The 17517-nt window shown below is 37.9% G+C and overlaps 1 protein-coding gene across 1 annotated transcript in view; it reads left to right on the plus strand.

Moving 5' to 3' along the window:
- The window catches only part of SGPP1 (sphingosine-1-phosphate phosphatase 1), a 31870-nt gene extending 23586 nt beyond the window's left edge, over positions 1-8284 (plus strand). Inside the window, exon 3 of the mRNA XM_006072165.4 lies at positions 5844-8284. Within this exon, the coding sequence (XP_006072227.1) occupies positions 5844-6395 (552 nt within the window). The 3' untranslated portion in view covers positions 6396-8284. The remainder of the gene's footprint in view (positions 1-5843) is intronic.
- The last annotated feature ends 9233 nt before the right edge of the window (positions 8285-17517 follow it).

The raw sequence follows: 17517 nt of genomic DNA on the forward strand, positions 1-17517 counted from the left end.
CCTTTATTTTCTATCAGACCTAGCTCTGAAAATGTCTTAAAACACAAGCCACTTAAAAATTACCAGACTAAGTACTTGTCAGATTACTAGTTTACTTCTACATTAGTAAAGTTATGAATATTTTATAATTACATTTACCTAAAATTGTACTAAAAGTTTGTCTATATGTGGAAAGTTTTTTTAGGAAAGTATTATGAGATCCTCAAGAAGCATGTACTCCAAAACACATTTTTATAACAAGATATAAGAATCAAACTAATCAAACAACAGCAAAAGTCCTGAAAACATGTTATAGAGAAAGATCCAGAACAGTAAACACTAAGAGTTTTAATAGTAGTTATTTCTGAGTAATAATTACTTGTTATTTTTTATCTATATTTTCTAGATTTTCTATACTGAACATGTATTAAATGAATTTTAAAGATAAAAATTTCAAAATACATCCTTATTAGTTGTTTATAATGAAGAATGATTCATTCCAGTAATGTATTTTGTTGTTAGAAACGCTGTTGGCATCACTGACATGTTGAATTAGAATCAGGACACCTGAAATAAAAACAACACTAGGGGTGGACAGAAGTCTTGAATTTTAGTCTCAGCCAATCACTAGCCTCTCTAGTTCTGTATACTGATTGGGAGAAATGAAAAGAAGGCAATTCCAGATTTGATATGTGATAAATCTTTATTGAATTTATGGTATTTGATATCCTCTACCATAAATTTGATAACTGTGAATATTCCATTCATATGTGTAATTATTAACTTTTACAGCAGATTTGTTATCTATAATTAATTTAAGTATCTAAAGTTATTTGTTTTCTTTTTGGAAAATTTTCTACTTTGAGTTCTTTGTTACCTTTAACATCAACTTTTCTTTATCCCATATTTTGTGCTGTAACGCTTAAAATCACTTAGTTACACATTTTAATGTTGTACATTAAATTGGTATCACAATGACAGCCACCATGTTTATGTCCTGAATTCAGTCTTTCTTCTTTTTGGTTCGGTAGCATGGAAATTGGAGAAGGCAATGGCACCCCACTCCAGTACTCCTGCCTGGAAAATCCCATGGATGGAGGAGCCTGGAAGGCTGCAGTCCATGGGTGGCTGAGGGTCGGACAGGACTGAGTGACTTCACTTTCACTTTTCACTTTCATGCATTGGAGAAGGAAATGGCAACCCACTCCAGTGTTCTTGCCTGGAGAATCCCAGGGACGGGGGAACCTGGTGGGCTGCCATCTGTGGGGTCTCACAGAGTCGGACATGACTGAAGTGACTTAGCAGCAGCATGGAAATTAAATATGCCCTTTTTATCCAGGGTGATATGGTAAATAATTAATGACAATTAGAAAAGGAGGCAGATTTGTATAGTCTTACAGTAATTAAATTTAATATTCATAGAGCTATACAAAAAAAGTAGAGACAAGATTGGATGTTTTATGTCATACTGAAATATACTTCCAAAAATATAATTGCTATCATATAATCTAAAGAAATCATGTTAATCAACAAGAAAAAGAAAATCCAAAGTAACAGTTGCCCTAAAGACACAAATATATCTTGCATATAAAAGAAATAGCCCGTGGACTTATGAAATAATGCTTAATTAATAATCACGGAAATGGAAATTAAACATCAAGAAATACCAACTGATGGAACTGAATTTCTGTAAACATTTTGGAGATTATTTTATTGGCTTATAAAATTGAACATGCACATATACTTTGATTCTGCCTTTCCATTCCTAGGCACATGTCCTGGAAAAACTTTTGTAGACCCATAAAGGGAACATCGAAAGAAAGAATATAGTAGCATTGTTTAAATTCCTGGTTGGTTTAAGAGTATATACCAATTAAGAAAGCATTCAAGCTCAGCCGTAACCAATGAACTAATCCAAAACCTGAAAACTACCTAAGTGACTGTCAGTGGGAAAAACAGATAAATAAGTTATATAATCACACAAAATATTACATACTTGGGAAAGTGAATGACCTATAAACCACATATGATGAATGAATATTAAGAGTTGAATGTTAAGTGTGAAAAGCAAATCAGAGGAGACTACATATTGCCTAACATTTTTATAAAGCTCAGAAAGAAGCAACACCTGGTAATGTTTTGTTTGGAGATATGTGATAAAACAGTTTTTATTTATATTTTTAATTGGGGTGTAATTGTTTTACACTGCTTTGCAATGTTGTGTTAGTTTCTGCTGTACAGCAAAGTAAATCAGCTGGAAGTATACATAGACCCCTCCCTCTTGAGCCTCCTTCCTACCCCACCCAGCATCCCACTGCTCTAAGTCATCACACCACTGAGCTGAGCTCCCTGTACTCTACAGCAGCTTCCCACTAAGCTATCTGTTTGACACATAGGAACATATATATGTCAGATCAGATCAGATCAGTCGCTCAGTCGTGTCCGACTCTTTGCGACCCCATGAATCGCAGCACGCCAGGCCTCCCTGTCCATCACCAACTCCCAGAGTTCACTGAGACTCACGTCCATCAAGTCAGTGATGCCATCCAGCCATCTCATCCTCTGTCGTCCCCTTCTCCTGCGCCCAATCCCTCCTAGCATCAGAGTCTTTTCCAATGAGTCAACTCTTCGCATGAGGTGGCCAAAGTACTACAGTTTCAGCTTTAGCATCATTCCTTCCAAAGAAATCCCAGGGCTGATCTCCTTCATAATGGACTGGTTGGATCTCCTTGCAATCCAAGGGACTCTCAAGAGTCTTCTCCAATACCACAGTTCAAAAGCATCAATTCTTCGGCACTCAGCCTTCTTCACAGTCCAACTCTCACATCCATACATGACCACAGGAAAAACCATAGCCTTGACTAGACGGACCTTTGTTGGCAAAGTAATGTCTCTGCTTTTCAATATGCTATCTAGGTTGGTCATAACTTTCCTTCCAAGGAGTAAGCGTCTTTTAACTTCATGGCTGCAGTCACCATCTGCAGTGATTTTGGAGCCCCCAAAAATAGTCTGTCACTGTTTCCACTGTTTGCCCATCTATTCCCCATGAAGTGGTGGGACCAGATGCCAGGATCTTCGTTTTCTGAATGTTGAGCTTTAAGCCAACTTTTTCACTCCCCACTTTCACTTTCATCAAGAGGCTTTTTAGTTCCTCTTCACTTTCGGCCATAAGGGTGGTGTCATCTGCATATCTGAGGTTATTGACATTTCTCCCGGCAATCTTGATTCCAGCTTGTGTTTCTTCCAGTCCAGCGTTTCTCATGATGTACTCTGCATATAAGTTAAATAAGCAGGGTGACAATATACAGCCTTGACGGACTCCTTTTCCTATTTGGAACCAGTCTGTTGTTCCATGTCCAGTTCTAACTGTTGCTTCCTGACCTGCATACAGGTTTCTCAAGAGGCAGATCAGGTGGTGTGGTATTCCCATCTCTTTCAGAATTTTCCACAGTTTATTGTGATCCACACAGTCAAAGGCTTTGGCATAGTCAATAAAGCAGAAATAGGTGTTTTTCTGGAACTCTCTTGCTTTTTCCATGATCCAGCGGATGTTGGCAATTTGATCTCTGGTTCCTCTGCCTTTTCTAAAACCAGGTTGAACATCAGGAAGTTCACGGTTCACATATTGCTGAAGCCTGGCTTGGAGAATTTTGAGCATTACTTTACTAGCATGTGAGATGAGTGCAATTGTGCAGCACTTTAAGCATTCTTTGGCATTGCCTTTTTTTGGGATTGGAATGAAAACTGACCTTTTCCAGACGTGTGGCCACTGCTGAGTTTTCCAAATTTGCTGGCATATTGAGTGCAGCACTTTCACAGCATCATCTTTCAGGATTTGGAATAGTTCAACTGGAATTCCATCACCTCCACTAGCTTTGTTCGTAGTGATGCTCTCAAAGCAGGTATCTGTTCAGTCAATACTCAGGTTTATGTAGAGTGATAGAACTACTAACCAGCATACCAATAGATTCAAAGTACTTTTTATAATTTCAGGGACACTCTACGTATCTGATTTCTATGTACCAAATGTTACATTATAACCAATAATTAAAAAATCTTAGGACAGAAAAACATTAAGCCACTACTGTGTTGCTTAACTGTATTGAATGCTATTGAGAAGTAACCATTGTTTTTGGCAGCATAAAGGTTACTAGAATCTATGAAAAGAATGGTTTCAATGCAGTGATGAGTTTAGGAAAAAATAAGGAAGTGCAGAAGTGGAGACAGTGAATGTATGTGATTTTTTGGATTAATTTTTCAGTGATAGTTAATCCCAGGGTTTGGTTTTGTTTGTTTTAAGATGAAAATTTTGGAGTAGTTTTGTTCATGTCAGGAATGATTTGAAAAGGAAGATTCTTTTAATAACAGCTTTATTTCCTCCAATAAACCATCTTCTGTCATACATAAAACTAGATGTCATTTTTGGTCCCCTTTGCTTCTGTCTTACATTCAGATGATCACTAAGTCGAAGTTAGTCAACTCTAATTTTAAAATATTCTACTAGATCCCCCCACGCATGTCTCTCTATGTGGACCGCGTCTGGAGTGAGTCACTGTAGTCTCCTCTCACTTCTGTCTCTAGTGGTCTCCTGTCTTCCACACTTTACCCCTGTCATCTGTTCTCTACACAGTGGATGGAGTGTTCTTCTATGAACATCAATCAGATTTTACTACACTCCTACTTGGGAATCTTTCTTTCAGGCCTCCTGTTGCTTTTGAAATAAAATGTGAAGTTCTTACCTAACCTACATGGGCCCTCCCTCCGTGATTTGACCTCTGCCTGTCTCTTGGACCTCACAGCACATCTCTCTTACTGTTTGAGACACACTGGATTTCTCTCAGTTCCTTGAACTCACTAGGTTCTTTTCTGCCTCAGTACCTTGGCACTTGGTTATTTCTTCTACCTGGGACACTTTTCCTTAGGTCTAAAGATAGGGCTGACTCTCTTTTGGAATCAGATCTCTGCTCAAGTGTCACCTCCTCAGACAGGTTTCCCTAATCACTCTTAATAGGGCCTGTCCCATTGTCTTGTTTTAGTTTCTTTATAACCCGAAATGGTAATATTTATCTACTTTTTACTTACATGGTTATTGTCAGTCATCCCCACTAAAATGTAAGCTCTATGGCAGTAGGTATCTTCTCAGTTTTTAAGCAATATATCCTTAGCCCCTAAAATAGTGTCAGGCACATGTAGGTACTCAATAAGTATTTGTTTAGTGAATTAAGAAAAAATAGGCTTTGTATCCTCTTTAGTCATGGAAATAATTATGTGTTTAGGTGTGTAATTATTAAATACATGAAGTCTTAAAATAAGTCTGGTTGATCCTTGAACAATTTAGACGTCAGTGTAGTCAAAAATCCACCAATAATTATACTGTGCCCTTCATATACTTGGTTCCTCCATGTCCACAGTTTCTTCATATCAGGGCTTCTGCATCCTCAGATTAACCAACCAGGGATCATGTAGCACTGTACTACTGTTTACTACTGAAAAGAATCAGCTACCTAGTGGATCCACACAGTTCAAATCCAGGTTGTTCAAGGGTCAGCTAGCTGTATATTGCTTTTCTCAGAAATCACAACTACATACTTTAAGCTAGTTTATTGTTCAGGATTTGAATATAAATTTGTGTATAGCATATCTATATTAACTTATAAAAGGGCAGAACTATAAAAACATAATTTTATTATTATCAATAAATCTTTTAGTGTAATGGTTTTAGTACCTACTATATATTATATAAAGTTTAATAATGTGACATTTTAAAATATATGTTAACATTTGAAATGTGAAATATATACTTATTTCTTTAAATGCCAAACAAAAATATTATACTAAACAACTGTGCTTTTTTCTTTTCTTAGGATGTTATTGCTGGATTCCTATATACCATTTTAATCTTGGTTATCTTCTATCCATTTGTGGATGTGATTGACAACTTCAACCAAACTCACAGATATGCTCCATTAATCATCATCGGGCTTCATTTAGCCTTGGGGATCTTTTCTTTCACTCTGGACACCTGGAGTACATCCAGGGGAGACACAGCTGAGATTCTGGGAAGTGGTGCAGGGATTGCATGTGGATCTCATTTTACCTATAAAATGGGTCTACTCTTAGATCCTCCTCTGGATATATTACCTTTAGTTAGGCACCCCATTTCAATGACTCTGTTTGGAAAAGCCATATTGCGGATATTCATAGGGATGTTATTTGTACTAGTGGTCAGAGATATAATGAAAAGGATCACTATTCCTTTAGCCTGTAAAATCTTCAGTATACCTTGTGATGATATTCGAAAAGCAAGACAGCACATGGAAGTTGAACTTCCTTATCGGTATATTACCTATGGAATGGTTGGTTTCTCTATCACATTTTTGGTTCCTTACATATTTTTCTTTATTGGTATCTCTTGATGGAAAAATACTGTTTATGATAAGAAAGGAGGGTATCAGTTACTGATATCTAAAAACCATATTCTAGTTAAAAGCCAAATCAGAGTTAGGCTTTTGCAGGAATTTAACTTAAATAATTATTTAAGTAAATTCTTAAGAGTCAGTGCATTTTATCACTGCACATCCAGTTATTGTTTTAGGTGAGCTGAGCTATTACAACATTGAGAAAATGATAAATACCATTTGGAATGTTCATGTAATATTTGGAGAGTTTTGTGGTGTTACAGATTCAAGTTATATAATATATATTAAGGAACATAATATAAAATTATGTATCTAATATATATTATATATAAAATAATATACCTAAGTTTTTTTGAACCATGGGGGTGTATTATAAAATCAATAATAATATGCAAACAGTTGTGCCTGTGTATTTGGATTTAATACAGGTATGTTATTAACTGATAAATTTAATTTTAATTTACAATGGGAACCATTTCCTAATCTAATTGTGTAATTACTAGACCAGAATTCATGTTACCACATGTTAATTTACTGCCTCTTTTTACACTGCCATCATCTTTCATGTTATCCATGATGTTGAACATAGGAGGCATTTTTAATGGACCAAATTTTCTGAAAAATTAGTTTTTGAATTCCTTTTTTTTTTGTTTTCCAGTTTTGTGCACTGTGTTGAATGTATTTTATTTGCAGTTGTTCTGGACATTAGTTTAATGTCAGGTACTGAATTTTATTGCTTGCTAATTGTGCCTTTCTGTTGCGGAATTAAGAAATGCCATGTATACTGTGATATAAAAATAAGGCTAACTTTATCTTAAGTTACATATAATCAGACAAATATTTTTAAAAATATCTGTCAAGCTAACAGGGCTAGAAGTAAACCACCTTCAATTCTTGAGCCTTTGTTTAGAAAGAAACGTGGAACGGGCTAAATTTTCTCACTAATTTATTGGGAACCTAAATGGATAAATATTCCATTTTTATAGGTATTTTTCTGTGCATTGTAAGTTATAGGAACAAGATATATTTTTTGTACATTGTCTTGATCGTTTATACTACAGGTAGATAATTCCAATGAATGGAAATGTAATTGAACTTTATAGATGGGACAATGCACATGTTTCATATATAAACAAACCATTTTTCTAAATTATTTGGAAGGGATTGGATTTAGCAGTGTTAACTTTTAATACCCAGTTAGTAGCTACTTAATGGTAAATTATAAAATTTAAAAGTATCAGAATTTTAGATCTTATTTTTTTCAACCTTTTATTATTTTCACAGTGGAAAATTTGAGTATAAATATTAAACTATTCTTTATTGTGTCCGTGCCTTTATATTTTGAAGTGTAATTGTAATTAGGTTAACATTAAATTTATTTGTATTAAGTTTTTCATAAAGAGAATTAACTTTCCATGTAAATGAGCATCGGGTATGGAATTACTGACTTAGTGCAATATCTGTCTGATTATCCAGAGATATCAACTTAAGATGTTTCTATTTTGGGCAACATAACTATTTGAGCTCATATTTTTATAACTCAGATTGAGAATTTAAAGACATGGTAATTTTTGACAATAGTGCATCTGATAATTGTAAGTAAAGTAACTAAATTTACAGCCTTTACCTATTAGTTAACAGAAAACGAAGGCACTTAGAAACATACTGGTACGTTGGAAAATGCGCAAAGAACTTTTCTTTCAAAATGTGTTTACTGAATTGTATTTTAGGGACTATTTCCTATAATTTGGGTCTATGCTATCTTATTAATTTTTATATCTAGCTTAAAAGTATTTGAAAATATTCCATTTCTTTGTGATTTATTATTTTCTGTCCTATGGTAGTTCCATGCTAAATGTATTTTAAAATAAAAGCCAAATTCAAGATTGGAGGGTGTTTTGTTTGCCTTCTATGCATTTGTTTCTGTATTTCCTGGTAGAAATTTGTGAAATATATCTAGTATTTTCATTCTAGCAGTCTTTTCCTGTGAAGCATTTCATTCAATGTAAGTACTGTTTTTGGTAATAGAAAACATTGAAGAAATTCTTTACGGTTCATACTGACTTTGGGCTCTATATATGATCATTCTGACATTGAACTTTCAATGAAAATTTTCATAACTTTATTTTTAAAACTTATGCCTAAAACGTGTTTCAATAAAACCCATGATTAAGTATTGCAGGTATTTAGTTGACTGCTAATCCATTAATTCAGGCTCATAATACTAGGAACAGGTACCTTTTCAAGTAGAATAAACATATGAACACTTCATTTTTTAATTATGAACTGTCATAACATGAATTGTAAAAACTAGGGCTGCCCATAGGTTTTTACAATCTAATTTTAAAAACTTAATATAAAGTGGTACTACTATAGTAGATTTACATGCATTTTACTTATTGCTGCTGCAGCTAAGTCGCTTCAGTCCTGTCTGACTCTGTGCGACCCCATAGACGGCAGCCCACCAGGCTCCCCCGTCCCTGGGATTCTCCAGGCAAGAACACTGGAGTGGGTTGCCATGTCCTTTTCCAATGCATGAAGGTGAAAAGTGAAGTCGCTCAGTCGTGTCCGACTCCTAGCGACCCCATGGACTGCAGCCCACCAGTCTCCTCCATCCATGGGATTTTCCAGGCAAGAGTACTGGAGTGGGTTGCCATTGCCATCTTCAAATTTTACTTATTAGCTTTCTTTATAAATAATGTTTATTAAATGTATCTTTCAAAGAATATAAATATTAATTCAGTGATGTGAGTATAATTTAAAGCAAATTTTCATAAAATGTTTGATAAAGATGAATAAATACTAAAATGTTTTTGAGTATTTTAGTAAATAAATACTTAAATGTTTTTATGTTTGTAATCACAAAATTTTATGTGCAGAGACTTTTTATTACTAAAGCAATTTTATTCTTGTTAGCAAAGAATATTTACTCTTAAATTTAAATCCAGCTGTTTAATCTGGACATCAATAAGGGTCAGTTTTAAAAATTCAACTTTATAGTTGAATTAGTTTTTCTGAAAGGAGTTTTTGTTGTTTGCTGTGGAGATTATTTTGAGAAAGGGCAGCAGCAATGGTTTGAGAAAGAGTAACTGGATGTGGTGAATGTTACTGTGTTGATTATTTTGTTAAATTTTGGTCATGTTCTTCCAGTTTTTGCTCTTGTACATAAGTTAAAAAGAAGACTTTTAAACTTGAATTTTAAGTAACTTTTACAGTTGAATTTTAATGGTGGTTACATAAGCTATACGCCTAATCTTCCGGGGAATCTTCCTGACCCAGGAATCCAACTGGGGTCTCCTACATTGCAGGCAGATTCTTTACCAGCTGAGCTACCAGGAAAACCCTGAAGCTATAAATAGCACAATAAAAAAAAGTTTCAACATGCTAACTACAAAGGACATTTTAGAATGCTCTTCATTTTTAAACATACCAGACCACTTCAAATTTTATAAACAGAGCATTCCACACCTTCCTTGTGAGACATACATGAGGGAAAATTCAAAGAAAAATAAAATAAATTTTTTAATAAAAATGTTTACAGAAATAAATGCTAACTTTTTAACCTCAGCTAGCTGGTATTTCCTAATTTGTTCTTTTTTCCTTTCACCATGTTTTGTCTTGGTGTATTTCCCATGGATGTCTAAAAAGCCCAGCTCCTACTACTGTAATCGGATGTGACAGGAATCTAGTGGGTAATTTTAGGAGTATTTTCCTGTCAGTTTCTGAAAACCAAATGAACTTTAAGATTGCTTTATGACCTATACTAACAGACTGTATCATGATTGTCTACAGCATCATTGGGTTTATTTTCAGTCTCAAATGTCAGAGTTCATTATCTCAGCTTTTAAAAATTCATACATTCACCTATTATGCTGTTTGCAATATTTGTTTGATTTAATAAATATTTTTAAAATTTCTTTTGTTACATAATAACATTTTCTTATGAGATGTAAAATGGATTCTTTTTAAAAAATAGTTACTACAGTAATAGTACCTCATGTTGCATGAATGCCCAGTCTCTAGATAGGTATGTGCATTTTCCAGGCAAAAAATCTCATAAGTTTTCATCAGCTTCTCAGAGAGATTGGTGATCTAAAAAAGTTTAAAAATATGTAACAGTCTACATTTTACTTCTTGTTCTGTTTTAAAGGTTTATGTTGTAAATAAATGCTTCCAAGTCATCTAGTAAGAATTTTGTCACTTTTCATGCAAATATTTAAAGGATAATGATTTAGAGTCTTGAAATGTTTTGCATGTAATTACTAGAATACCCCATTGTATAGAATAGAATGTGATTTGTATCCAGATAAGTTTTAAGATGTATTTTCTTTCAAGTTAAAATAAAATCTGAGAAGAAAATATTCTGCATATGTGGGGATATAACTTTAGTTTCCAGTAATAAGCTATATAAATATGTTCTTGAGAATGTCACTTTGTACAGTTTGATGTTTAGTCTTTCACATAACCAACTAATTCACAATCTGTGATTTTTATAATTAAAGTGATATTTATAATCAAAATGTAGATGAGATACCATTGGGGCTTAAATGTAAATTTTTTAACTTAAGCACAAAGACTCCCCTTGCAGAGTCTACAGGCCTTCATGTGTTCTGCAACAAGGACTGCCTCCCAGGGGATGCGCTGGGATTTCTAAACATGTTCTGGGAGGGAACGTTGTGTTGTTCAATTTATTTCCTAACCTGCTATGCTTGAGACCGGACTTCCTTCTGTAGGTTGAAGTCAGAAACTATCACACATCTGAACAACCGCAGCTGCTTAAGACATGGTTTATAAGGGTGAGTGTAGGAAGGGGTTTGCCAGTAGAATCAGAATTGTTGTTCATTTGCTACCTTGCGTCTGACACTTTGCAACACCATGGACTGCAGCACGGCAAACCACTCCAGTATCCTTGCTGCAAGAACCCCATAAACAGTATAAAAAGGCAAAAAGAATCAGAGAAACACGGTCAATATGTTCTGTACCTATCAGGTAATTCACAATACACCCATGAGCACCTAAGTTTTCTAATTCAACATTATTCTTCCAGAGAGCTCTTGGCTTCCTCATTAGAACTGTATATGTGTGTCTGTTACTTATTTTAAAAAATGTAATAGCTATATTGTCTTATTTTTACTTTACGATTAGCCCTTAAACATGATACTAGACAGCACAGATCTGCTTATTATTCACTTGAAACTCATTCAAAGAAAATTTTGGTGACTTTTCCATGAGATGGTTTCGTAGCTAGAATGGAAAGATTATAGAATTTTGTTTAGGGAGCTTTGAGGTGTTCCGTGTCACAATCGGTTCAGTTGAGTTCAGTTCAGTCGCTCAGTCATGTCCGGCTCTTTGTGATCCCATGGACTGCAGCACGTCAGGCTTCCCTGTCCATCACCAACTCTAGCAGTTTACTCAAACTCATGACCATTGAGTCAGTGATGCCATCCAACCATCTCATCCTCTGTTGTCCCCTTCTACGCTCGCCATCAATCTTTCCAAGCTTGAGGGTCTTTTCAAATGAGTTAGCTCTTCACCTCAGGTGGCCAAGGTACTGGAGTTTCAGCCTTCCAATGTACATTCAGGACTGATTTCCTTTAGGATGGACTGGTTGGATCTCCTTGCACTCCAAGGGACTCTCAAGAGTCTTCTCCAACACCACTGTTCAAAAGCATCTATTCTTCAGCGCTCAGCTTTCTTTATAGTCCAACTCTCACATCCACACACGACTACTGGAAAAACCATAGCCTTGACTAGACGGACCTTTGTTGGCAAAGTAATGTCTCTGCTTTTTAATGTGCTGTCTAGGTTGGTCATAGCTTTCCTTCCAAGGAGTAAGCGTCTTTTAATTTCATGGCTGCAGTCACCATCTGCAGTGATTTTGGAGCCCCAAAAAATAAAAGTCAGCCACTGTTTCCACTGTTTCTCCATCTATTTGCCATGAAGTGGTGTGACCATATGCCATGATCTTAATTTTCTGAATGTTGAGCTTTAAGCCAACTTTTTCACTCTCCTCTTTCACTTTCATCAAGAGGCTCTGTAGTTCCCCTTCACTTTCTGCCATAAGGGTGGTGTCATCTGCATATCTGAGGTTATTGATATTTCTCCCAGCAATCTTGATTTCAGCTTGTGTTTCCTCCAGCCCAGCATTTCTCATGATGTGCCCTGCATATAAGTTAAATAAGCAGGGTGACAATATACAGCCTTGATGGACTCCTTTTCCTATTTGGAACCAGTCGTTCCATGTGTAGTTCTAACTGTTGCTTCCTGACCTGCATATAAGTTTCTCAAGAGACAGGTCAGGTACTCTGGTATTCCCATCTCTTTCAGAATTTTCCACAGTTTATTGTGATCCACACAGTCAAAGGCTTTGGCATAGTCAAGAAACCAAACATAGATGTTTTTCTGAAACGCTTTTGCTTTTTGGATGATCCAGCAGATGTTGGCAATTTGATCTCGGGTTCCTCTGCCTTTTCTAAAACCAGCTTGAACATCTGGAATTTCATGGTTCATGTATTGCTGAAGCCTGGCTTGCAGAATTTTGAGCATTACTTTCTAGCGTGTGAGATGAGTGCAGTTTTGCAGTAGTTTGAGCATTCTTTGGCATTGCCTTTCTTTGGGATTGGAATGAAAACTGGCCTTTTCCAGTCCCGTGGCCACTGCTGAGTTTTCCAAATTTGCTGGCATATTGAATGCAGCACTTTCACAGCATCATCTTTTAGGATTTGAAATAGCTCAACTGGAATTCCATCACCTCCACTAGCTTTGTTCGTAGTGATGCTTCCTAAGGCCTACTTGACTTCACATTCCAGGATGTCTGCCTCTAGGTGAGTGATCACACCATCGTGATTATCTGGGTCATGAAGATCTTTTTTGTACATTTCTTCTGTGTATTCTTGCCACCTCTTCTTAATATCTTCTGCTTCTGTTAGGTCCATACCATTTCTGTCCTTTATCAAGCCCATCTTTGCATGAAATGTTCCCTTGGTATCTCTAATTTTCTTGCAGAGATCTCTAGTCTCTATTTCTTTGCACTGAAGGCTTTCTTATCTTCCCTTGTTATTCTTTGGAACTCTGCATTCAAATGGGTAGATCTTCCTTTTCTCCTTTGCTTTTGGCTTCTCTTCTCTTCACAAGCTATTTGTAAGGCCTTCCCAGACAGCCATTTTGCTTTTTTGCATTTCTTTTTCTTGGGGATGGTCTTGATCCCTGTTTCCTGTACAATGTCATGGACCTCCATCCACAGTTCATCAGGGACTCTGTCTATCAGACCTAGTCCCTTAAATCTATTTCTCACTTCCACTGTATAATCATAAAGGATTTGATTTAGGTCATACCTGAATAGCCTAGTGGTTTTCCCTACTTTCTTCAAATTCAGTCTGAATTTGGCAATAAGGAGTTCATGATCTGAGCCACAGTCAGCTCCTGGTCTTGTTTTTGCTGACTCTATAGAGCTTCTCCATCTTTGGCTGCAAAGATTATAATCAATCTGATTTCAGTACTGACCATCTGATAATGTCCACGTGTAGACTCTTCTCTTGTGTTGTTCGAAGAGGGTGTTTGCTATGACCAGTGCATTCTCTTGGCAGAACTCTATTAGCCTTTGCCCTGCTTCATTCTGTACTCCAAGGCCAAACTTGCCTGTTACTCCAGGTGTTTCTTGACTTCCTACTTTTGCATTCCAGTCCCTATCATGGAAAGGACATCTTTTTGGGGTGTTAATTCTAGAAGGTCTTACAGGTCTTCATAGAACAGTTCAACTTCAGCTTCTTTAGCATTACTGGTCAGGGCATCAACTTGGATTACCATGATATTGAATGGTTTACCTTGGAGATGAATAGAGATGATTCTGTAGTGAGATTGCATCCAAGTACTGCATTTTGGACTCTTTTGTTGATTATTATGGCTACTCCCTTTCTTCTAGGGGATTCTTGCCCACAGTAGTAGATAAAATGGTCATCTGAGTTAAATTCACCCATTCCAGTCCATTTTAGTTCGCTAATTCCTAGAATGTTGATGTTCACTCTTGCCATCTGGTTTGATCACTTCCAATTTGCCTTGATTCATGGACCTAACATTCCAGATTCCTATGCAATATTGCTCTTTACAGCATCGGACCTTGCTTCTATCACCAGTCACATCCACAACTGGGTGCTTTTTTTTTTGGTTTGGCTCCATCTCTTCATTCTTTTTGGAGTTATTTCTCCACTGTTCTCCAGTAGTATATTGGGCACCTACTGACCTGGGGAGTTCGTCTTTCAGTGTCCTATCTTTTGCCTTTTCATACTGTTACATGGGGTTCTCAAGGCAGGAATACTGAAGTGGTTTTCCATTCCCTTCTCCAGTGGACCACGTTTTGTCAGAACTGTCCACCATGACCTGTCTGTCTTGGGCGGTCCTACACGGCATGGCTTATAGTTTCACTGAGTTAGACAAGGCTCTGGTCCATGTGATTAGATTGGTTAGTTTTCTGTGATCGTGCTTTTCAGTCTGTCTGCCCTCTGATGGAGGATAAAGTGAAGTCTCAGTCGTGTCTGACTCTTTGTACCGGTACCTTCCAGGCTTCTCCATCCATGGGATTTTCTAGGCAAGATTACCGGAGTGGGTTGCCATTTCCTTCTCCAGGGGATCGTCCCAACCCAGGGGTCAAACCCGGGTATCCTGCATTGCAGGCAGACTGTTTACCCTCTGAGCCACAAGAGGACTTGGAGAAGGATAAGAGGCTTATGAAAGCTTCCTGATGAGATAGACTGACTGAGATGGATACTTGTTCTTGTTAAGAAGAGGTGCCAAGAATACACAGAAGAACTGTACAAAAAAGATCTTCATGACCCAGATAATCACAATGGTGTGATCACTGACCTAGAGCCAGACATCCTGGAATGTGAAGTCAAGTGGGCCTTAGAAAGTATCACTATGAACAAAGCTAGTGGAGGTGATGGAATGCCAGTGGAGCTATTCCAAATCCTGAAAGATGATGCTGTGAAAGTGCTGCACTCAATATGCCAGCAAATTTGGAAAACTCAGCAGTGGCCACAGGACTGGAAAAGGTCAGTTTTCATTGAATCCCAAAGAAAGGCAATGCCAAAGAATGCTCAAACTATCGCACAATTGCACTCATCTCACATGCTAGTAAAGTAATGCTCAAAATTCTCCAAGCCAGTCTTCAAAAATACGTGAACCGTGAACTTCCTGATGTTTAAGCTAGTTTTAGAAAAGGCAGAGGAACCAGAGATCAAATTGCCAACATATGCTGGATCATGGAAAAAGCAAGAGAGTTCCAGAAAAACATCTATTTCTGCTTTATTGACTATGCCAAAGCCTTTGACTGTGTGCATCCAATAAACTGTGGAAAATTCTGAAAGAGATGGGAATACCAGACCACCTGACCTGCCTCTTGAGAAATCTGTATGCAGGTCAGGAAGCAACAGTTAGAACTGGACATGGAACAACAGACTGGTTCCAAATAGGAAAAGGAGCATGTCAAGGCTGTATCTTGTCACCCTGCTTATTTAACTTATATGCAGAGCACATCATGAGAAACACTGGACTGGAAGAAACACAAGCTGGAATCAAGATGGCTGGGAGAAATATCAATAACCTCAGATATGCAGATGACACCACCCTTATGGCAGAAAGTGAAGAGGAACTAAAAAGCCTCTTGATGAAAGTGAAAGTGGAGACTGAAAAAGTTGGCTTAAAGCTCAACATTCAGAAAATGAAGATCCTGGCATCCGGTCCCATGACTTCATGGGAAATAGATGGGGAAACAGTGGAAGCAGTGTCAGACTTTATTTTGGGGGGCTCCAAAATCACTGCAGATGGTGACTGCAGCCATGAAATTAAAAGACGCTTACTCCTTGGAAGGAAAGTTATGACCAACCTAGATAGCATATTGAAAAGCAGAGACATTACTTTGCCAACAAAGGTCCGTCTAGTCAAGGCTATGGTTTTTCCTGTGGTCATGTATGGATGTGAGAGTTGGACTGTGAAGAAGGCTGAGCGCTGAAGAATTGATGCTTTTGAACTGTGGTGTTGGAGAAGACTCTTGAGAGTCCCTTGGACTGCAAAGAGATCCAACCAGTCCATTCTGAAGGAGATCAGCCCTGGGATTTCTTTGGAAGGAATGATGCTAAAGCTGAAACTCCAATACTTTGGCCACCTCGTGCCAAGAGTTGACTCGTTGGAAAAGACTCTGATGCTGGGAGGGATTGGGGGCAGGAGGAGAAGGGGATGACAGAGGATGAGATGACTGGATGGCATCACTGACTCAATGGACGTGAGTCTGAGTTAACTCCAGGAGTTGGTGATGGACTCCTCTGGTGTGCTGCGATTCATGGGGTCGCAAAGAGTTGGCCACGACTGAGTGACTGAACTGAACTGAAGTGAAACTATGGTGGTGGACTTCCCTGGTGGCTCAGGTGGTAAAGCATCTACAATGTCTACAGTGTGGGAGACCCGGGTTCAATCCCTGGGTCGGGAAGATCTCCTGAAGAAGGAAATGGCAACCCACTCCAGTATTCTTGCCTGGAAAATCCCATAGATGGAGGAATCTGGTAGGCTACAGTTCATGGGGTCGTAAAGAGTCAGACACGACTGAGCAACTTCACTCACTCAAACTATGGTGGTACATTCCAAACTAGGACTTCCCTGGTGGCTCAGATGGTAAAATGTCTGCTTGCAATGTGGGAGACCAGAGTTCGGTCCCTGGGTTGGGAAGATCCCCTGGAGAAGGAAATGGCAACCCGCTCCAGTATTCTTGCCTCCCATGGACAGAGGAGCCTGGTAGGATACATTCCAGGGGGTCGCAAAGAGTCAGACACGACTGAGCGACTTCACTATACTATGGTGGAGGTAATGAAGATAATGGTGACCTCCTTCAAAAGATCCCGGGCATGCACTGCTACAGTCTGCGCCTCCAACCCTGCAGCAGGCCACCCCCGAGCCACGCCTTCACTGGAGACTCCCGGAAACCCACAGGCAAGTCTCCTGTGGGGTCACTGTTCCTTTCTCCTGGGTCCTGGTGCACAAGGTTCATGTTGGGGCCATGCTCAGTGAATCTTTAATCCAATTTTCTGGTGAAGGGCGGGGCTGTGTAGCCTCCTGTTTTGGCCTGTGGCAA

The sequence above is a fragment of the Bubalus bubalis genome, chromosome 11 (assembly GCF_019923935.1).
Source record: "Bubalus bubalis isolate 160015118507 breed Murrah chromosome 11, NDDB_SH_1, whole genome shotgun sequence".
In the NCBI taxonomy this organism is placed as follows: Eukaryota; Metazoa; Chordata; class Mammalia; order Artiodactyla; family Bovidae; genus Bubalus; species Bubalus bubalis.